The following is a 23,636-nucleotide window of genomic DNA, read 5'->3' on the forward strand; positions in this document are numbered from 1 at the left end:
TAGTCACTTTTCTATTGTTATGATAAAACAGCAAGAGAAGGCAATTTATAGACGAAATGGTTTGCGTGGCCTTAAGGGTCCAGAAGGATCCAATCCATTATGGTGGGGAAGTATGACAGCAAGTGCAGGCACAGAGGCTGGAGCGAGAGGCTGGGATCAGTCTTCGCATGAGAACATGAAGCTCAGAATGTGAAACAGAAGTGGAGTGAGGTTAAAAACTCAGCCCCCGCCCCCTCAGTGATGCATTTCCCCCAGCAAGGCCATCATTTCTAAACCTCCGCAAACAGTGCCACCAGCTGGCCACCAAGGGCTCAAATGCTCAAGCCTCTGAGAGACAATTGTCATAGAAATGATGACAATTAAAAGCCCTTTTAATGCAATCAGAAACAACTGTTTAGAAGGAAAATGAAGGTAGATTTTTAGTCCTGCTTGGAATAATGGGGACCAACTGGCATCCTTTATGTTTTCCCTGGCTTGCTGTGACTTGCTCTTGGCCTGACATAGAGGCCTGTCTTCAAGAACAGAGGGTTTAAACAGCAGAACCATAGCTGCTTATAGCCTGGGTCCTGTCTGGGATCTACCTCTGAACTTCGCAGCCTCATGGGCGCTGTTTCCCCCATTAGGTGACACCGAAGCCGCGTACAACAACCTGCAGCATTGCCTGGAGCGCAGCCCATCTCACGCAGAGGCCCACCTCTTGATGGCACAGGTGTATTTGTCTCAAGAAAAAGTCAAACTGTGTTCTCAGGCCCTGGAACTTTGTCTGAGCTATAATTTTAACGTAAGTATTCCAGATTAAAATGGTTAAGACATACCCTGTACTTTTAATGAAGGTATACATGTTCAATTGGTTTACATCTGAATCTAAAATATTTTGCCAATAAATATTTTAATAGAATTTTGAAATTACAAGAAATGGGAGAAAAAGTTCAGGTGTCTTTGATAAAGATTAAAAATAAAGTGTGAATTGCCCCAACACAACCACCACAATGTCAGACTACCTAGGCAGTGGGAACCTGTAATCCTCGCTACTTAAGAGGCTGGAAACCAGGAGCTCCAGGCCAGCCTGGACAATATGGAAAACCTATTACAGCATACACACGCACGTGCACACATACACACACACACACACACACACACACACACCAAAGCAATAAAATAAATTTGTATGAATTTGGTAATTAATGATTAAGAATCAACTTCTAGACTTTGTAAGCCTCAGGGGGGTTTTTTGTACTATTTATTGAGTAAGTACTTGTTACAATGAGAATTAAATATAGCAATTAGTTTATATACAATAATTTTGAACCATGGAGAATTGTGCAAGTACTTTTATGGGTAAGGTTAGTAAATGTTCCTGCCCTTTTTTTTTCTTGAACTTTGCTTTTCTTTCTTTTCTCTCTCTTTCTTTTTTGTTCCTTTTCTGCTTTTTTTTTTAGAGGTGGTATCTTTCTTTATAAGTTAGGCTGGCCTGGAATTCACTTTGTAGACCAGGCTGTCTACAAACTTACAGCAGTCCTCCTGCCTCAGCGTCCTCAGTCCTAGGAGTATAGGTGGAAACCCCCACAACCTCTTAAAGTTGTTTTCTCATAATCTCTTTTTAAGAATCATTATCAAGTAATACACATTAATTTTCAAAATGAATATTATGTGGTTTGCAGCTATAAAGACACTTCTTACTATTCATAAAATTTCAGTTAATTTTTCCTGAATGCTTTCAGCACTATTTAAGACTCGTAGAAGAATCATCAAACTGGTGGTTCACTCCATTATTGAGGGAAAACTATTAAATGAGCTGGAGAATTCAGATTCTAAGTAAGAGTCCAGAGCTAGTTTTGCTTTTCCTTAGGACAATAGAGGAGCATCTGGTGCTGTGCCCATGCCCTGTGCACCAGTCTCAGGATGAGGAGTAAGGTCCATTCAGTTCCCCAGGTGCACAGCCTCTCGCCACTGGAGGGCTAAGGCTCCTTCGTTCTTTGGTGGCTTCCATCCCACCGCTCTGGTAGCCGTCTCCTTTGGCTTCTCTTCATCTACTGTGTTAGCCCCTTCTATGCTCTCTGTATATCGGTTACAGCTGCGATACAAGTGGAAGATTCTTTACTTTGTGTTTAGGGGTAGTATGAAAAGGGAAAGCCAATATTTAAGAAAAGCACCTTTGTATTAAAAGTAGCTTTTAACATATTATTAAAAGTAAAACTTAGTATTAAAAGTAAAAGTAATAGAAACGTAGGGTTTTTTTTCCAGAAATCTAAGAGACCTATCACTACTAGAGGAGCCTCAAATAAAGATATCCCTTTACTGAAAAGTCAAATTTTATAATGTAATTGTTAGCCTGTAAAAAAAATCAGTTGTTCAACCTCTTAGACATCAGGAGGATGCTAGAGTTGCAAATTCCCTGGACGTTAGAGTTAGCATGATTAGGCTTCTACATGGTTGGTCAAGATGTACAGTATTTGGGTCTGGTTAATTTCAGTACGTGAGGGTTTTTTCTCTTTTTTAATTTGCAAGTCCTTTCTAATAAAATTTTAATTTAAAATTATGACGAGGAAGTGAATAAGTAAAAAGTCAGAAATAGACGTTGTGCATAGGATCACAAATGAGCTATGCTCAGGAATCCTGTATCATACTTGGTGGGTAGTTAATTCTGCTTTTCCATTGTGTACACTCCAGAGAATTACTGATAATTTTTTCCTCAGGTGAGAGACTACCCGTTATATCATTTAATCAAAGCACAGTCACAGAAGAAAATGGGAGAGGTAGCAGAAGCGATTAAAACTCTGCACATGGCAATGAACCTACCAGGAATGAGGAAAAGCAGAGCCTCCTCGAAGTCAAAGCACAGAACTGAGGTTGATGCGAGCCATCGATTATCAATCTTTCTTGAGTTGGTGGAGGTTCACCGCTTAAATGGAGAACAGGTAAGTTAGCTCAGATTGGAGTGTGTGTGTGTGTGTGTGTGTGTGTGTGTGTGTGTGTACTACTTCCCTAATCTCCTGTGTAATATGTAATATATAGATTTGTAGTTCTATTTGAAAAACCTTCTACATATATATTTAGCAACAGACTTTTTCCTTAGTTTTCAGTAAAGCATGTGCATTCTGCAAGTGCCTGGAAGTTAAATGTAATTTGCCTGGATGACTTTTCCAGTGTGTCTGCCTTGTTGACCACCATGAAATAAAGTCATACAATTTATGATTCTCTTCTGGAATAGTAGTGACTCTGTATAGCAACTGCTGTCATCCTGGTTGTAAGAAAATAATCACTTGACTAATATTTATAACCTCTACTGGTTTTCGTCTCCTTACACTTACAGACTTTAGGTAAAAATCTATCCGTTTATTTTTGTAAATACCGTGAATGTACTGACATCTCTTAGTCATTGTGTTTAGGTAGATGAGCTTCCTCTCTGGGGTAATTTGTTTTGAAGGAGTCTTTAATTTTTCTCTTTACAGCACGAGGCAGCCAAGGTTTTGCAAGACGCCATCCATGAGTTTTCTGGAACGTGTGAAGAATTGCGTGTCACTATTGCTAATGCAGACCTGGCTCTGGCTCAAGGAGATACAGAGCGTGCATTAAACATGCTTCGGAATGTCACAACGGACCAGCCTTATTTTACAGAGGCCAAAGAGAAAATGGCAGATATTTACCTGAAGCATAGGAAAGAGAAAATGTTATATATCACCTGTTACAGGTAAGTAGTGACAGGGAACCTTTCCCTCCTGAAATGAACCCTCTCATTTACACTCTATCTTTTTCGTGTCACAGATTTTTTATAGGTCTTTTCTTGGAGGTGGTCCCCTTCTTCCTTCTGTTCATGACCCCTCTCACCAAGGCCTTTACTCTAAAACAGAACTATGGTTGCTTCTCTATATGGCCTTGTAGTTTCTTAAATCCTCTCATCAAATGGTCCTTCTAGCTCTGACTCCTTTGTTTGGAGAAAAAGACAAGAGTTAGATACACCCTATAATAGCAACATGTTATAGCACCAGTTCAGGGAGCAGACAGGCATATTTAATACTTGGCATATCTATTGGAGAAGAGGGAAATTGTAAGTGAGTATGCTCTAAACTCTAGTGGACAGTACCTTTAATAGCTTTGTCGCACCGAGGCCCTTAGAGTTACTGGGATGTACCTACATACATGTTTCTGTTCTTTATCACAAACAAAACAGTAGCCACACAGACATACTGTGTGTGACTGAGTAAGCGGACCGAGTCAGTCTTTGCTTATCAGAATATCCTGTGATCTAACCAGACATTACTCAAATGCTTGGTAAGAAGTATTCAGAGAAACCCGCAGCTTCTCTTGGTGAGGAGTTCAAGGGCCAGATTCATGTTTCTGTATTATTCCTATAAGAGCCCAGTATTGTGGCTTGTAGCACTCAGCAGTCTGAGGCAGGAGGATTGTTGTAAGTTTGAGAGCAGCCTGCACTGTGTAAGAGTTTCAGGTCAGTGAGGTTGTATGGCAAGACTCTTATCTCCACAAACAAAACAGAGACCAAAAGGTTTCGTTTCTTTTGGCTGTGCTGTGCTGTGATAATGAAAAGCATGGTTGGTTTCAGGAAAATCTGATAGATTAGCTAGGGGCATGTTCTGTTTGTTTGTTTATTTGTTTTTTAACTGGCTCTTTGGAGCCCATTCCCTATGGAAGGATACCTTGCCTCAGACTAGCTACAGGAGGAAGGCCTTGGTCCTGCCTCAATGGAATCCACCCTTAGCATCATCTATAAAGATGAAATAGTAGTTAGCTTTATCTAGCAAATAATAGTTAGATAAGATATGCTTAAAGCTGAGCAGCAAGCCAGGTGCACACTTGTCATTGGAGCACTTGGGGGAAGGGTGAAGCCGGAAGATAGCAGCAATCTAATTGCTGCAGTTAAGTAAACAGCAGATCCTTAGTATTTTTGAGGTAATTCGTCTAATAATTTTTACCTCAAAGATGAGAGCTCAGGTTGTATAGGAGGACAACACAATGTATTCCTCCTGTTAAGGAATCCCTCTAGACAATGGCAGCCTGTCTGTTCACTGTCTACCTTTACTCTCCTCCGTGTATGTCAGAAAATGGAAAGAGTCAATGAAAAGTACATTTGATGTAGCAGAAAATGTATGCATGCAGAGTGTGTGGTTTTTAGCAAGATAGCAATGCTGGCAATATTCTGAAGGCTGCTGTACACTTGAGGCACATGAACCAACATTATAACTAACAGGTTTGTAAATGTTACCCATATTCAATATGCTAAGTAGGGTTGGTCTAATTTCCAGAGAAATTGCTGAAAGAATACCAAGCCCCCGGTCCTTTCTGCTCCTTGGTGATGCCTACATGAACATTCAAGAGGTAAAATTTCTAATTCTACTTAACTCAAATTTATTTTAAAAAAAACATGTGGAACTCTATAATTAGTGTAACTTTCTGTTAAAGGGAATTTGGCTTTTTCATCATGTTTAATATTTGAGTTCTAGTGATTGCAATAAAAGGTTAGCTTCCACAGTGTTTTCCACATAGGGACTTAGCTCAGCGATCTTCTTATCTACAGTAGAGATGTTGCTAGAAGAGCGTCTGAAGTTTCCTCTAAACAGAAAGGTGGAGAGAGAGCTTCTGACAGTTATGATGACTGCCAGGAAATGCAGAGTTGCTATAGTCAAAGAGTGTGGTCACTGTGGGTGTGCCTGCAGTGATGAATATCTGGCCTACTTCTATCTTCCATCTAGAATTATTTACTTTTATGTCCTGCACTATATACTGTGTTAAAACAAAAGTATTCCAGGTTGGAAAGGGCTTATTTATGGAAATGTTGCTCTTTAATGGGTCCAATTAAGTTGTTTGTTAATGTCTGTCGTTTGTGTCTGACAATATTAGCCCGAAGAAGCTATAGTGGCCTATGAGCAAGCATTAAATCAGAACCCGAAAGATGGAACACTGGCAAGAAAAATTGGGAAAGCACTTGTCAAAACTCACAATTACTCCAAGGTAATTGCTTCACAGTGCCAGAACATCTGCTGGACCAAGCTGATCCCGACCTGCTGTGGAGAAGTCTTCATTTTCTGCATCTTTGCTGATATTAAGCTCTACATTCGTGTGTGCAAACTGGTATTGGTGTCATGTCAGATTTTCCCAGAGACTTCCTTTCTTCAGTGTTGTATTTTATGAGGATCGTTTTGACCCGAGCATTTCTTTAAGCTTCTTTTCAATCTTTGCAACCAAATAATGGTCATAAAGTCACTAATATCACATTTCCTTTACCATAGAATGTAGCATAATCATTTTCCTTTTGGCTGTACCAGTTTGGTCAAGTTGTATGTTTCAAGGAGGTTGTCTTTTTGTTTCTAATAGGGATAAAGTGCTTCCTTTGATGTATTCTTATATGTACACCAACTAGAAATCCAACTAAAAAATGCAAATGCATTTAGAAAAGCTTACTGACCTCTAGAATAATCTCTAAACATATTTTACCAGCTATTGTTCATTATTCCTTTATTGTAAGAAAATGCTGGTTGCTATATGATCTGTGATTCTCTAAGAACAGCAACTTACTTCTCTGACAGCATAGATATATTCCTAAAATTCTTTATATGTTACTTCTGATTATCAGTATACCTTATGCCTGGGATGTATGAAATTTCCTTGATTTTTTTTAAGCCCTGACTGAAATGGACTTACTTTCTTTAGGCAATCACCTATTACGAAGCAGCTCTGAAGAGTGGGCAGCAGAATTGCCTTTGCTATGACCTGGCTGAGCTTCTACTAAGGCTGAAGTTGTATGAGAAAGCAGAGAAAGTTCTCCAGCATTCTCTAGCTCATGAACCTGGTATGAAAGTCATTCTTATTGGAAAAAAGTTTGCTTGAAAAATCTAGTCCATTTATTTTTCTAATACATAATTATGTATTGATTTTCTTTATATTTTTACAGTGATTGGTAATATTAATTCACATGTATTTTTATTCTTTCAGAACTCAACTCTGCCAAATGGGTGTGTTTTAAATCTAATAATAAATTTAATAAAAAATAGTTCATTGTGTTATACTAGAACTTAATTTCCCAAAGTTATATATACAAATTACAATTACTGGTATTTAAGCACATCAACACTTTTATAATCTTGACCTTATAAAATTATTAATTTTTTAAAGAGTTCAAGCATCTTGAGAGGTTGCAGAGATAGCTCCATTGCTAACGTGCTTCCTTGAAGACCTGGGCTTGGATCCTTAGCACTGACATTTAAAAGAAAAATTTTAAGAAGCCCATCACCTTGTGAATGTAATCTTAGAAATGGGGAAGCAGAGACAGTGTTTGAAAAAAAAGCTGCACTTGAGAGAAAGATGCCATGTGACAGAGCTCAGGTGGAGGGGATTTTTATTGGAAAAGGGGGAAGGGAGAGGAGAGACAAATAGTGCTTGACCTAAAGGTGCAGGATGTATCTGAAAATTTGTAGCAGATTGTAGCCTGTATTGTGCGCTCCATAAATAATGCAACAGCTTACTTTTTTTCTTATTTAGTGGCGTGGCATGCCTCCTTGTTTGGACTATTTATTGGACTTACTTGAAGTTTTACCTTGCATGCTAGTAGGTAATATTATTCTACAGGGTAATAGAGATGAGCCTAGATTAAAAACCAAACCTGTTAGCATTACCCTTTGGGCCCTTAATGATGGTGACTTATTAAAAATTAAAAAAGCAGTTTCCTTCATAATCACATGAAGAGACTGTTCTATTTTAATGGCTTCAACAGACATAAAATGACAGTTGCGATCTTGTTGTGACTGATGAGATTACCTGCTAATAAGTGTCTAAAAACAAACGCCAATTACTGTTTGGTTTCCTACATTGTCTTCCAGCCAATTACTATCCTAAATTTTTTTAAGGTTTTGCTATACTTTAACTATATAAAAGTTTAAGTTATTTATTGCCAAAATCTTTTTTAAGAACAGTTTCTTTAACGTAGAGAAATATGGACAGGTATTAAAGATGATATCATCCCCTTTATATTCCATTCCTAGTAAATGAACTGTCAGCTCTCATGGAGGATGGGCGGTCCCAAGTCCTTCTAGCAAAAGTCTACTCTAAAATGGAAAGACCCAGCGACGCAATTGCCGCATTACAGCAGGTACAGTGTGTGTGACTGTGGGCCGAGGGTGGGAGATGGGCTGAAAATTCTCCCTGTTGACCCGATAGTTCCAGAGCATGTGCCAAAAAAAATAAATAAATAAAGATTCAGTGCCTAAAAAAGGGTCCACATAAGACCCTGCAATTGTAACAGACAAAGATGCTTCGCCATTTTATTTCTGCTACAGCTCAACAACCCGGGAAAGTGGCGCAACTCGTGTGTGAGCTCAGTACTGAGTATCTCCACTCACTTTCATCTTTCCTGTACTTGGTGATTTTCAAAGCAGAAGTTTTGCATTTCTTTGGTTATTTTCTAAAGTAGTTAAATGATTTTCAGTCATTTTCCACTTTCTTGTTTACTAACAATTTTTAATAAGAAAGTGAAAGTCATTATTCTATCAAGATGGTTATATGCCCTGTTTTGTGTCTATTAATGTGGTTTCTTAAGGTAACTCTCAGATATTAATCAATCTTTATATTTATGAAAAATGTCAATAAATCAGAGTTTGAGTCTGCTTGTTAAGCACTAAACAATAGGCATTCTCTCCTGCTTATTAATGTTCTCCGAGCCAGAAGTATGGATAAAAAAAAATCTTTCCAATCTGCAATCTGCTTGCTATTCTTACACAGGTGAAGACCTCTCATTCTAAGATGCATGTGCTTAGCATATGTTTCTATACACTGACAGGTGATTTGCCCATCAGGAGACATTTAGGCAACTTCAAGGGCTTTTCATTCTGTTGCTATCATTTCTATGTTAGCTTTTTATCTTATAACAGAGATAATTCTTTACAATGGGTAGCTAGTTGCTGTGTTTTGTTTCCATCCCTTCTGAATAAATCATTAATTCCCAAGAGTAGAAAAGCTAAGTTCAATAGCCTGATTGGGTTATGGTATGGATTTTTCTTTACAAAAATATTTAATTAGTTCATAAGCTGTCAACATGCAATGTACTTGTTACTTATAATCTACCAATATTTCAATTATTTTACTTCATTAATATAGTAAACATTTAGCATTTATAGTTATTTACTGATAGCATCTAGTGATCTTCCTAATTGTTCCGTCACTGTTTCCTTTTGTGATTTTTTTTTCCTGTGTTCATCCCTATAACATAGAAAAAGACTCAATATTGCAGTACTCTGGTTGGGCAGATACTGCCTGCTGGCTAATTTGCTAGTCGCTGCATGTTTGAGATCTTCATAAGGCTCACAGACCATCAGTGCTCATATTTATATTTATATCACACTGTAAAATTACATTCCTATATGACCTGTCCAAAAGCGCTTCTTTCCCTTTCCTGATTCTTTCTCCTTTTTCAATGCTTACTGTTTTCTAGGCTCGCGAACTGCAGACTCGGATACTGAAGCGCGTTCAGATGGAGCAGCCAGATGCCGTTCCCTCCCAGAAGCACTTCGCAGCTGAAATTTGTGCAGAGATTGCAAAACACTCCGCTGCTCAGCGAGACTATGAAAAGGCAATTACGTTTTATAAAGAGGCCCTGGTTCATTGTGAAACAGATAGTAAGGTCAGTGCTATTACAAAACTTGTAAGTCCCTCTTATTCCAGGTGTCGTCTAATGTGCTTAGGTGCAGAAGCCTCGTAATCTTATTAATAAAGATCATTTGACAATAAAAAACAGCAAAAAACAGGTCTTAGAAAATCAATACTGTTTCTGGAAAGCTTTCAGAGCGCATATGGGACTGGGGTAGAGCTCCACAGTATATTGCTTCCCTAGCATGTTCCAAGCTCTGGGCTCAGTCCCCAGTGGTAGAAAATCAAACAAAAAGCCTGGTGATGCCTTACCCTGGAGGGACTGCAGAGTTGGCACAATCAGTGACGTGCCTGCCACACAAGCATAAGGACCCAGATTGACACCTTACACCCACCACACAGCTGGGCACAGCAGCACACATCTCAACCCCACTGGTGAGTCAGAGCAGAAGGATCACGGGATTGCTAGAAAGTCAGCCTCTCTGAATTGGTGATCGGTGAAAGGCCATCTCTAACATGCAACAGAAAGTAACAGGGAAGTATACCTGATGTTGAACTCAGGCCTCCCTGCACACACCACCACACACACATGAAATCTGCAATTGCTTTATTTTAAATATTCATCTATGTTTTCATACTCGGTTTAAAGCTCCTTTTTAATCACGGCTATCTCAATATAGTTTGATTCAGTTAGGTAAGCATGCTGTCCACTTCAGCATCTATGGATTGTTCCCTGGTGCGGGGACTGAAGGTGACCGTAGTGACTCGGTGTTGTCACTGCTGGAATAGTCTTCAGTAAGGCATTCCAGGCAGGCACCCTGTCCAGTGGTGGCTAAGAGAGGAGGAACAGAAGCTCTGATTCAGAAGCCTATGTGGCCACTGTTAGTTGATCCTTTCTCACTTTACAATGAGACAGCAGGTTTAAAGAGCTTTGCCGTGGTCCTTTCAGAGAAGTCTGCACTGAAATGCAGTGTCCAGCTTTAAGATCAGCAATGCCTTTGGTCTCCCTCTCTTTGAAGTGAGTTATCACCTGCTTTTCAGTCTTTTCCTGGAGTAGAGATGAATGTACCTATCGTTTACTGGGTCACTTGTGCGTGACATTTTTATTGTGAGGAGTTTCAAACACGTGAAGTTTAATTTTATCGAGACATTTCATTCATTTTATTTTGAAACCAGTTTCTGACTGTCTTGATTTTGTTGCCTAGATAATGTTGGAACTGGCACAATTATACTTGGCCCAAGAAGACCTTGATGCCTCCCTGCGGCACTGTGCACTGCTTCTCCAGAGGGACCAGGATAGTGAACCGGCCACCATGGTCAGTCTGGAGTTCTCTGCTCAAGCAGTTGGAATGTCCATATTTACCATAGAACTGTTACTAGATATGAGGTGCTATTCATTTTTGCTTATGGAAGAACAACCTATGGCTAACATGGGCGTGTCTCCCGACAAATACTGAAGATCATTCATTAGCCACACAGCTACAGGGGTGACAGCAAATTAGACTGCACTCTGCTTTCCCTTGGGATTCTGAGGGGCATGTTGGATGGGTGTAGTTCTGTGGTCATCCTTCACGAGACCTGTTAATCCCTGAATTTGACATTCTGGGTTAATGTAAGATTCCAGTAGACCTCTGGAGTCACAGAAGCAGTAAATCGACAGACAGACAGACAGACAGACAGATGATAGATAGATACATAGATAGATAGATAATAGATGGATAGATAGATAGATAGATAGATAGATAGATAGATAGATAGATAGATAGAAAGCAAAACCTCGATGTATCACTATCTTGTTTTACACGGTTCTTCTTTTCTTTTCTCCCTGGATCGAAGCTGTTTCAACTTTTAAATCTCATGTGTATGACATTGTATAAGGCTCATTACAACTATGTAGAATATAACTCATCCTGCTTTAAAACACATGGAAAAATCTCAACAGGTCTTGCATGTTTTCCACTTGAAATATATGTAACATAAGTTTTTTATCTTATTATTGACACTTTATCGTAGTGAGGCAAGTTTCTATAGTAGCACAGTGGAATGTTAAATAAACTTCAAATTGGTGTTATAGATATATGTTTATAATTTTTATTTATAGTGTAAGGATAATAGGGGGTGTGCACTTCAGTCCAGTGCCCTCAGAGTTCAGAGGCATTGGGTCACCCTGAAACTGGAGCTAGAAGTGGTTATGAACTGCCCACGTGGGTGCTGGGAATTGAACTTGGGACTTCCGGAAGAGCAGTGAGTGCATGCTCTTAAACTCCATCTCTCTGTCCCTTCAAATTGATTTTTATGTCACCATGTGAAACATTTGGGGTTTTTTTCCCTTCAAAATAAAAATTTGTGAACAGAGCAATCTGGTTTGCATGCTTGATTAGCTTTTTGCAAATTCTTGTCCTTGTATTTTTCATAAATATTTTATAGGGATAAATCTTCTTTAAAAGAATAAACTTTGTAAAAAGATGTGGACTGTTTTTAGAACCAGCTTATCTTTGCAGTTGATGGCTGACCTCATGTTCAGAAAACAGGACTATGAACAAGCAGTGTTCCACCTGCAGCAGCTTTTAGAGCGCAAGCCAGGTAAATGCACGCCAACAGTTTTCCTTCAAACATAGTCAGCCCACTGTCTGCTTAGGTTTTGTTTGTTTGTTTTCCTTTTTAGCTTATCAACTGTTAGGGAAGGAGAAGTTGCTTGAATCTGACTCTGCTAATTCCACACTTGGGGCTGAGTAGCTCAGATGGGCATCAGGAAAAGGCCCACTGTCTGTTTGGTGTCTGTAATTGTGAGCCTCACCTGGCTGGCCTGCCGTGTAGTACCCCTGTTTTGCTCGAGTGACTTCACCATTCCAACTGTTTTTCACGTTTTCTTTTGTCTCCTCAAATTTCTGGCACTCCTACCACTTTTCTTCCCCTCACCTAAGTGAGAACATGCAAGGAGTCGAAAGGGTATTTCATTCCCAGTCGCCCACACTGCAACGACAGTGCTCATACATGAGCTGCTCCATATTCTCTCTGCTCACTTTGCCCAAGCCCACCTTTATTTCCTGTAGGCCTCCATCATGGCTTTCCTGCCCTTTCTTCTAATCTCCCACAGGTTGTTTTCGTTCTTCCTGAAGCTGTTGCCATTTCATATTGCTATGAAGGAATTACCCAATCTTATCTCTTTAAAACACAGGCTTGGCTTCCTCTTGAGTGGGTTTAGCTGTTCTTGGCCATATTGCCCTCACACACTGGTGTTTCTTTGACAAGCTTTAGAGAACTCCTCTTGTGTTTCATGGGTGTTCTCTCTTCTAGGTTTCTGTTCCTCAACACCAGCATTTGTTGCAGACAGCTGATAGTTACTGAGTTGGTAGACTGGCTGCTTCAGAATATTTATAAATAAACATGGCCCTTCTTTTTTACAAGTGTATAGTAATTGTGCAAAGTTGCGTTCATGTCTTTTAGTATTGCTGGATTACAATGTCCTTACATTGACATTATGAAGAAATAGGTTTTTTTCGAAGAAAAAAAAAGACAAAAAAGTAGGGGATGGGGAGATGCTGCGGATCTGTAAAAACCCATGTAAAATGCAAGGGTGATGGCATGCTGAACCCAACATGGCATTTTCCTGGATGTGTGTACTGAGTCCACCATGTTCATTTCCATTAACCCTTCTGTCCCTCTCCCTGCCACTCGCATCCCTCCCTCTCTCTTATGTGCACAGTTTTCACCTCATCAGATACTGCCGTTTTTAAGAAGAAATGTTTCATTCTCTCAAATGCCAATGCTAATGAAAAGATAACACAATGTAGTTTAGTCCTTCTGTGGTCCTTATTCCTTGAGCTAATGATGAATACATTTCAGCAATACTAGAAGGAGAGAATTTTTCAAGAAACTGGATTCCCAGTGTTGAAAGCACATAGTTGCAAAATATGTCTCATGCATATTAGCAATAGCACACAAGAAGTTCAGCCAGGTAGTCTAACTTTTAGTCCTTGCTTAGTTGAATTCTACTTTTAGCCTCGTTGGCTTTCTGATGGACTACGCATCCTATTGTACAAAGACTGGTAAGTGTGGCTAATCATATTGGAAGCTTACAAATCTCTTCCATACCTTCATTTGATTTCATTTCTGCAGTGTTCTGAAGGATGATATTATATTCACTTTAAGAAAAAATTAGTCATCCTTAGGTAGAGATAATTTATTTACTTGTCTTCACACTGCTAAAGAAAAGGTTGGTTTTGAATTTTCTTTCCTTACTTTCTGTTCTTTATAATGATACCACGAGGCAGGATAAACACAATCTATACACTCAAAATTAGGTTTTGGAGAGGGCCAAGAATTTGCTTGTGTAACTGAATAAATGCAATAAATGCAAATCTTCCGAAGTTCTTTTCTTAATTTTTTTATTTTGACAAATTGTGCAACATAAAATTTACCATCTTACCCATTTTTTTCTTTGTTAAAGATTTATTTACTTTATGTATGAGTGTTGTATCTGCACATACAATTTATACCAGAAGAGGGCATCAGGTCCCACTATAGATAGTTTGAGCCACCATGTGAGTGCTGGGAATTGAACTCAGGACCTCTGGAAGAGCATCCAGTGCTCATAACTGCTGAGCCATCTCTCCAGCCCCATCCCAACCATTTTGAAGCATACAGTTCAGTGACTGTATGTATGTATGCTGACACTGTAGTGAAGCCATGGTTAACCACCCCAGCTTGTCTGATCTTGCCAAACTGTGACTTTGGGCCCAGTTCTCCTCTGTCTCTTTCCTCTGCTGACAATCTCCATTTTGCTGTCTGCTTCTGTGATTCTTAGCAAGTCCACATGGCTAACATGATAACCTGCAGCATTGTCTATGTGTCTGGCTTATTTCACTTAGCTTAGTCTTCAGAGTTCATCCCTCTTGTTATATTAAGAGTTTGCTTACATTTTCCAGAAGCTAATGTCTTGTGTGTGCTTATATCACATTTATCTGCCATCTTTAATGATAGGGGTAGTGCCCCCTTCCTGGCTGTTGTGAGCAGCACTGCTCTAAAATGTGCACAAACATCTGGTTGAGATTTGATTCAGTGCTCCAGACATGGCCTCCTAAGAATATGGATACATCATATAATACCATCTTTTTATTTTTCAAGGTTAAAATCAAGAATAATTTGTTTTAAAAATTGAGGCTATGTTTGTTTGCTCACGTAGATGCTTTAGTCCTGTGAATTCACCCTAAGAAAGTCCTCGTAGTAAGAGGTTTAATAAAGTCCTAATGAGCCCTATGGTAATTGAAACAGAGGAGCCCTACAACCTAAAAATAAACTCCCAGAGAAATCACCTACTAATATAATGTACTGTCAGGCAGCTGTTAAAATCATAGCATTGACAATTGACTCAGTGACAACTGGAAAATATTTATTATTTAATATTGAATCAAAATCAAAACCCTAAGTGTCAGCTAATTTTTTTTTCTGAGACAGGGTTTCTCTGTGCAACTCTGGCTGTCCTGAAACTCACTCTGTAGACCAGACTGGCCTCAAACTCAGAGAGACCCAACTGCCTCTGCCTCCCGAGTGCTGGGAATAAGCCAAATTTTATTTACAAATGATTTACCATTGGTCATGCAAATATGACTTTCCTCATCTCTGTGTCATGAGTTGAGTCATTTTTTTTCTATTTCACACACAATTTTGTGTATTTTTTCCTCTTCTGGTGTTCAGAAATCTTGATCAAAATGATCCTCAAATCCTAATACATTACTGCTAAGGGAAAGCTGGGAGGAACTTAATAGAAAGTTGCACTGAAACCAGAGAACAAAATTAATTATTCCTCTAGAAAAAGGTAAACTCAGATTAAAATCCTGCGACTACTATGGTAAGGCTGCAGTTTGGTCCACTGAGTCTAATCTTCAACATTTCACCCGTTAAATAAATTCTGGAATAAAACTGTGGTTGCCCACCTTAATCACCAGGACGCACTTCTGTTACCACCTCCACCTGCAAGCAGGAAATAGTCTCAGAGACAGTTGTCAACCCATCTTCCTGAATTTTAGATTTCAGATGACCTAGATAAAGACTTTCTCTAGGAGGTTTGACTCCAGAAAAATCGAAAAGTAGCATCAAAACAAACGCTTTTCTAGACATGCCTGTGTTACGCCTTCTTCCACAGTAGCCAGGCCAGGAGAACAGGTATCATTTGATAGAGGATCAAGGCTATACATCTCATTAGGAAACTATAGCACATAAAGCTGTCATTTGATGATTGCATGGTGTTTCATTTGAAGTAAATTGTACATTAATAAAGTAGAATCATAGCGATCAGAACAAATGTCTTAACATGTTATCTATATCTGCAACATTGCTTGTTTCTAGATAATTTTATGACTTTGTCTCGTTTGATTGATCTCCTGAGAAGATGTGGGAAACTTGAAGATGTTCCAAGATTTTTTTCAATGGCCGAGAAATACAACTCCAGAACAAAATTGGAGCCAGGATTTCAGTACTGTAAAGGATTACATTTTTGGTAAATTTATTGGCAGATAAATCCTGCATCATAATGATTTTCTCCCTTCATTGTACAGAAAGTAGAAACAGCTTTTCTTCATATTTATAAATAAATCTGTAATTCAAAGTGTTTTAATAGATTTATTTATGAATCATATTGTGATCTAGTATAAAATTTGTAATAAGTGATTGAATTGGCTTTTTTTTTTCAACCATACGATTAGGTATACTGGAGAACCAAACGATGCCCTTCGACATTTTAATAAAGCTCGAAAAGATAGTGATTGGGGCCAAAATGCACTTTATAATATGATAGAAATCTGCTTGAATCCAGATAACGAAACTATTGGTGGTGAAGTATTTGAAAACCTTGATGGAGATCTGGGGTGAGTAGCAATTGACACATTTCCTTTGGTAAAGTTTTTAAAGCATTTGTTGGGGATAATAAACAGGAAATCGAAAGAAAACCACCTTCTAGCATGATGCAGAGGAAAAGAGATAGATAGATAGATAGATAGATAGATAGATAGATAGATAGATAGATAGACAGACAGACAGACAGACAGACAGATGGATGAAAATAATGATTTTCCATCTCAGTGTGTAGTTTGAATGAGTGTGACTCCCATGGGCTCATATATTTCAGTATTTGGTGCCCAGTTGGTAGAACTTTTTGGGAATTATTGGGAGGTGTGGCCTTATTAGAGAAAGTGTGTCACTGAGAGTGGGCTTTGATGTTTCAAAAGACTTGGAGATTCTCAGTGCTGTCTCTGCTTTGTGTTTGTGAATCAAAATGTGAGCTCTCAACTTTCCTTTGCTATGTCCTCATGGACTCTTAGCACTCTGAGTTAGCCAAATTAAACAGTATATTTTATAAGTTATCCTAGTCATGGTGTTTATCCCAATATTAAAAGGTAAAACAATTAGGCAGGAAATGCTTTTCATTCCTAAATCATAATAGATGGATTACAAAGGCACTCCTCTAACTCCTCTGTCAAAAATAAAGTGACAGAATTTGACAGCCATAATAAACACAGTCCGTGTAGTAATAGTAATGACTGGCCCTGGGGAGCTGTCTCTGTAAGTAAAGTATTTGCGACACAAGTATGAAGACTTGAGTTCAAGGCCCCAGACCCCTCTAAGTGTTCAGTGGGCTTGGTGGCTGGCTTGTAATTCAGTCACTCAGCGGCCAGAGGCCGAGGATCTGCAGAGGAAGCTGGCTGACTAGATTGGTTGTATAGGCAAACTCTGGCTTCCGTTGAGACAACCTACCTTAATAAATATAGTAGAGAGTGATTGGACAGTATTCCTGATGTTCCTGGTATCAGCCTCAGGCGTCCACATGAACACATGCATCGTGTACACATTCATATGTGCATACCATACACACACTGAAAACCAAAACAAAGAAAAAAGTAATAGTACCTATGTAATACATGGTACCATATGCTATCCCTGTGCTTTGTTCTTTATGTGCATTATCACACTGGTTTCCTGAAACAGCGTTGTGAAATAAGCTCAGAGTCACATATCTAAGGCAGGAAAGATACAAGGCTCAAATTGAGTGCTAGCCCACCCCACAGCTCTGCAGTCTTCACCCTGGACTACTGCTGAACGTGGTGGTATCCCCTCAAACTGTGTAGGGACAGTTAAAGATATCAAGGGTGTGCAACAGGCAGTGGCTGCCTTTCATTGGCATGTGATCCATTGTTAATGCAAGACCATATTGGAGAGCGTTCAGTTGCCCACACCACAGATAGTGATCTGAGAGGAAGCTGGCGTTAAGTGCTGTGGAAGGCCAGAGTCGTACAGTGCGTAGCTGCCAAGGGAGGGTGCGAGGAGGAGAGGAGGAAGGTTAGGACAAGAAAGGACAAATCTCCAGATTGGATTAGAGAGGCCAGTGAAGCTTAAAAGTAGAGAAATGACCTGTTTGTTTTAGGAAACTTAAGATAATAAATATACTATGAGAGACCTGTGGGTACCTGAGTGCAGACCCTCAGCTGAAGAGTTCAAAGTGCAAACTGGAACTCAGGAGTTGCTAGTACACATACCAACGTGAAGGATGTCTCAAGGGTCAGATCTATGTTAAGGATTCTTTTGCAAGTTGTTATCTGTAGCCACAGGAAACAGACTAGATTTTGGCTTTGCTAAGGCTAGCAGTCTCAAGGTTAAAAATAAAAACCAAATCCAACAGTTATGGAAGCCAGAGCATAGGAACTGCAGAGAAGATGTCAAGAGATATTTTCAGTAATATTAAAGTCACTAGGGCCTGTGCCAGAGAGATGACCCAGTAGTGAAGAGCACATACTGCTCTGCTCTTCCAGAGGACCTGAGTTTGGGTCTTCATGTTGGTTGGCTCACAACAGCCTGTAACTCCAACTCCATGGGGCCTCTGTTGCCTCTGGCCTGTACTTATATGCATGTGCACGCACACACACACACTAAAAGAAATAGTTCTTTAAAGCTACAAGGGTAAGAAAAGGTAAGTGGTTTTAGTGTGTGTGTGTGTGTGTGTGTGTGTGTGTGTGATAAAGCATTTGAATTGTTACTATGCCTGAAATATGCTTTTTTTGTGTCACCTAAAATTTCCTTTCCAAATGTCTGATAGGTAACAAAGTGAAAAAAAGATTTTTTTATGTTTGATTAACATAGCAAAAGTTTTACCATTTGTGATCTCTGAGAAATTGTTCTACTTTCTGAGTCTCAATTTCCCCAAATAAAAGATGCATTCAGCCTGTACTGACTAAACATGTCCTGAAGGAACATGTACTAACTGAACATGCCCTGACTGAACATGCACTGACTGAACATACACTGACTGAACATGTACTGACTGAACATGCACTGACTGATCATACACTGACTGAACATGCACTGACTGAACATGCACTGACTGATCATACACTGACTGAACATGCACTGACTGATCATACACTGACTGAACATACACTGACTGATCATGCACTGACTGATCATACACTGACTGAACATGCACTGACTGAACATACACTGACTGAACATACACTGACTGAACATGCACTGACTGATCATACACTGACTGAACATACACTGACTGATCATGCGCTGACTGAACATGCACTGACTGATCATACACTGACTGAACATACACTGACTGATCATGCGCTGACTGATCATGCGCTGACTGAACATACACTGACTGATCATGCGCTGACTGAACATGCACTGACTGAACATGCACTGACTGAACATGCACTGACTGAACATGCACTGCCTGATCATACACTGACTGATCATGCGCTGACTGAACATGCACTGACTGAACATGCACTGACTGAACATGCACTGACTGAACATGCACTGACTGAACATGCACTGCCTGATCATACACTGACTGATCATGCGCTGACTGAACATGCACTGACTGAACATGCACTGACTGAACATACACTGACTGAACATGTACTGACTGATCATACACTGACTGAACATGCACTGACTGATCATGCGCTGACTGAACATGCACTGACTGAACATACACTGACTGATCATGCGCTGACTGAACATGCACTGACTGAACATACACTGACTGAACATGTACTGACTGATCATACACTGACTGAACATGCACTGACTGATCATGCACTGACTGAACATACACTGACTGATCATGCGCTGACTGATCATACACTGACTGAACATGCGCTGACTGAACATGCACTGACTGAACATGCACTGACTGAACATGCACTGACTGAACATGTACTGACTGATCATACACTGACTGATCATGCGCTGACTGAACATGCACTGACTGAACATGCACTGACTGAACATGCACTGACTGAACATGCACTGACTGAACATGCACTGACTGAACATGCACTGACTGAACATGCACTGACTGAACATGCACTGACTGAACATGCACTGACTGAACATGCACTGACTGAACATGCACTGACTGAACATACACTGACTGAACATGCACTGACTGAACATGCACTGACTGAACATGCACTGCCTGATCATACACTGACTGATCATGCGCTGACTGAACATGCACTGACTGAACATGCACTGACTGAACATGCACTGACTGAACATACACTGACTGAACATACACTGACTGAACATGCACTGACTGATCATGCGCTGACTGAACATGCACTGACTGATCATGCGCTGACTGAACATGCACTGCCTGATCATACACTGACTGAACATACACTGACTGAACATGCACTGACTGAACATGCACTGACTGATCATGCGCTGACTGATCATACACTGACTGAACATGCGCTGACTGAACATGCACTGACTGAACATGCACTGACTGAACATACACTGACTGAACATGCACTGACTGAACATGCACTGACTGAACATACACTGACTGATCATGCGCTGACTGATCATACACTGACTGATCATGTACTGACTGAACATGCACTGACTGAACATGTACTGAAGGAAATCATACAGTAATAGAACCATTTCCTCCCTTTTCTCTTGCCTTGTTCCTTTTGAGTATACAGAGTGTTAGAACAGCACTGGACAGTATTATGATTCTAATTAGAATTTTTTCTTCTTTTTTGTGGAGCTAGGGACTGAATCCAGGACCTCAGCTATATTAGCCTAGAAAGGTTCTATGTTTATTATAATTATATATTAGCTAAAATGAACATGTTTGCCATGTATAGATATTGTCTAGTTTTTATTCTAGAGTGATTCAGGGTTTAATGGTATCTCACTGAGGAAATAGTAATTTTGGTTAAAATTAATTTATACTTCATCTCTTGGTATTAGAAGAGAATGAATGTATGGTCTTTACCAAGAATTCTTTATACGAATGATAAAGAGGAGCCAGTGCCCTGAGTTCTAATATTAGTCCATTTTGTGCCATGAGTATAATGGTTTATTCTTCATGTCCACAGTAGTTCGACTGAGAAGCAGGAATCTGTGCAGTTAGCAGTGCGGACGGCAGAAAAGCTCCTGAAAGAACTAAAGCCTCAGACCGTCCAGGGCCGCCTGCAGCTCCGCGTCATGGAAAACTGCTGCTTAATGGCCACCAAGCAGAAGTCCAGTGTGGAGCAGGCACTGAACACCTTCACTGAAATCGCAGCCGCTGAGGTGAGTGGCTTCCCTTTGTGGCTTTGTCGGCCTCCTCTTGATAAGACAAAGTGCTGTTTGGGTAGCTGATTATTTTCTGAACATGACCTAATAACTGGTGCTTAATAAAAAGTAGATAGATATTTTTATGTAACCTTACATAATGTTCCATCCATTTTGGTGTGCTAGTCTCTGAGGGAACATGGAATTAATTCTACAGAAAGGAAATTCTTCACAAGAGCACGAGGTAATTCTAAAGAGAAGAACCTTGTGTTCTGGAGGTTTTTCATGCTGTAGCTGTGGCTGAGTGTATGTTACTAAGTAAAACGAATGCTGCCCAGCTGGTCCACCTTCTCACTCAGGTGTACTTGGAGTTTCTCCAGCTGAAGAGCTAAGTGGAATCAGCACTGACAACATGTAATTCAGTTATACAAATAATGATTTTCCTCTAGCAACAATGAAATAATCTCCTGGAATATTTCTTACTGTTATTTCCTTTTTCTTTTCCTGTCTTTCTCAAATCTCGTCCCTGTCACTAGTGTTTGATCAGACCTTCCCTTCCCGTACACAGTACTGCTAAGGAAGGAACAGTCACAGTTAGCAATAACTGTTTCTAACTGTCATCACTGACCTCTTTCTCATCCACCGAACAATGCCCTAGACCCCCGAAAACTCACGATTATGTGCCTCTCAGAGGATATCAAAAGTTTTTCTTATTGGGTTTGGCTTTGGAGGCTACCAAAATTCTCTTACTGTGGTCCCACTGCCCAGTTTCCAGGATTCTGAGAATAAAATGTCATAGATTCGTGCAGACTTGCTTTAGATGACAGCTTCATTATCACTGTAAACCACCATAAGACAAAACAACAAACCCGCCTCAGTATCAGCACCACAGAGAGCAGAGCAGGGCCCTTCTGTAAACACTAAGATGATGTTCTCAAAAGTATTGCCACATGCCCTGAAGGATGGAAGAGGGGACAAAGGCAGATAAGCTGTCTTAGTTAGAGTTTCTGTTGCTGTGAAGAGACACCATGATGGCAACTATTAATAAGGAAAACATTTAGTTGGGGCTGGCTTACAGTTTCAGAGGTTTAGTCTGTTTTCATCATGGCAGAAAACAGGGCAGCATGCAGGCAGACATGGTGCTGGAGAGGTAGCTGGAAGTTCTGGATCTGAATCTGCAGGTAGCAGGAAAAAAAGTGAGACACCAGCCCTGGCTTCAGCATCTGAAACCTCAAAACCCACCCCCAAGTGACACTTCCTCCAACAAAGCCACGCTACTCCAGCAAGGCCACACCTTCTAATCGTGCCGCTCCCTATGAGCCTGTGGCGGCCATTTTTATTCAGACGACCAAATATAACTTTCAGGATTGCTTCAATTTCCTTCTTTGAGTGACAGTGTGATATTGTTCATGTCAGGTTTGGCTCAAAACGCAGGAAAAGACGTTTGTGAACACTCCTTAAATGAAGTGCTGATAGTCACTATTAGTTTAGAATGATGATCTAAGTCTGTTACGTAAAATAGTGAGTTTTTCAGATCTAGAAATATGCTGATTTGTATAGATTTTCTCATTATAAAAAAATTACAAAAATAAAAATAGTTCAAAAAACTTATGTAATATGATGTTAAACATTTCACTTAATAAGAGAGAGTCATTCTTTGTAAACATAAGGCAGTAATGAAGGCAAAATAACAAGGGTTCTTTAGTTAATTTCTATATTATGGGTCAGGTCATAATAAGGATATAATATTCATATATTATATAAAATTTATAAGACTAAAATACAGCTTAATTTTCAGACCATGACTCTTGGAAGGGAGGCTGTCATGGTTATTGTTCCCATTTTAAAGATGAGCAGTCTGACTTCAAGGTCAACAGTAATTCACTGTGTCATCTTATATATTTTTATAAAAAATAAAATATATTTATAAATATAGTTTATAAATAAAATAATATATATTCCATCAATACATTGTTTCTGTGATATGGTTTTGTTTTTTAAAACTAAGAAAAGAATAGGCCTACCCAAATTGGCATTCTGTAACAGATGAAATGTCAGCTACTGAAAAAATGGGCACTGGAATGTTCATGCAAATCTAAAAGAATTTTACAAATTGCAGTTAGGTGTCCCAGCCACCAACTGCTGTGAGGGGTAGTCTATCACATAGTCATGAGTTTTTACTGAGTAAATCCATCATTCTCCTGTAAAGCTTAAGAGAAATAAAAGCCAGGTGCAGTGACTAGCCTTGAAGCTCTCTCATCGAGAGACTAAGCAGGGTTTTCTGTGGAGATGAGACGGCATTGTTTTTAGCCTGCCTGTCTGTGTAACTCGGGTAATACCTGCAAATCTGTTTACTAACTGGATCAGCTAAGAGATGGTAATGGGGGAACTAAAATTCAGAAACACGGTGTTTGCATTGCATTTTTTTCATGTAACTCATAGGCAGTGTATTCATTACAATGAAT

At 39.6% G+C, this 23,636-nt stretch overlaps 1 protein-coding gene across 3 annotated transcripts in view; it reads left to right on the forward strand.

Moving 5' to 3' along the window:
- Ttc21b (tetratricopeptide repeat domain 21B) overlaps window positions 1-23,636 on the forward strand; it is a 60,061-nt gene that overhangs the window by 24,832 nt on the left and 11,593 nt on the right. For 2 of the 3 annotated variants that reach the window (XM_075984997.1, XM_075984998.1), the window contains exons 13-25: window positions 624-781; window positions 2,697-2,918; window positions 3,453-3,691; window positions 5,262-5,334; window positions 5,857-5,967; window positions 6,667-6,805; window positions 7,995-8,101; window positions 9,440-9,628; window positions 10,800-10,910; window positions 12,096-12,177; window positions 15,943-16,093; window positions 16,299-16,460; window positions 20,994-21,189. In XM_075984997.1, the coding sequence (XP_075841112.1) occupies window positions 624-781; window positions 2,697-2,918; window positions 3,453-3,691; window positions 5,262-5,334; window positions 5,857-5,967; window positions 6,667-6,805; window positions 7,995-8,101; window positions 9,440-9,628; window positions 10,800-10,910; window positions 12,096-12,177; window positions 15,943-16,093; window positions 16,299-16,460; window positions 20,994-21,189 (1,940 nt within the window). The remainder of the gene's footprint in view (window positions 1-623; window positions 782-2,696; window positions 2,919-3,452; window positions 3,692-5,261; window positions 5,335-5,856; window positions 5,968-6,666; window positions 6,806-7,994; window positions 8,102-9,439; window positions 9,629-10,799; window positions 10,911-12,095; window positions 12,178-15,942; window positions 16,094-16,298; window positions 16,461-20,993; window positions 21,190-23,636) is intronic. The other variant, XM_075984999.1, reaches the window with a different exon arrangement.

The sequence above is a fragment of the Microtus pennsylvanicus genome, chromosome 9, assembly GCF_037038515.1.
Source record: "Microtus pennsylvanicus isolate mMicPen1 chromosome 9, mMicPen1.hap1, whole genome shotgun sequence".
NCBI lineage: Eukaryota > Metazoa > Chordata > Mammalia > Rodentia > Cricetidae > Microtus > Microtus pennsylvanicus.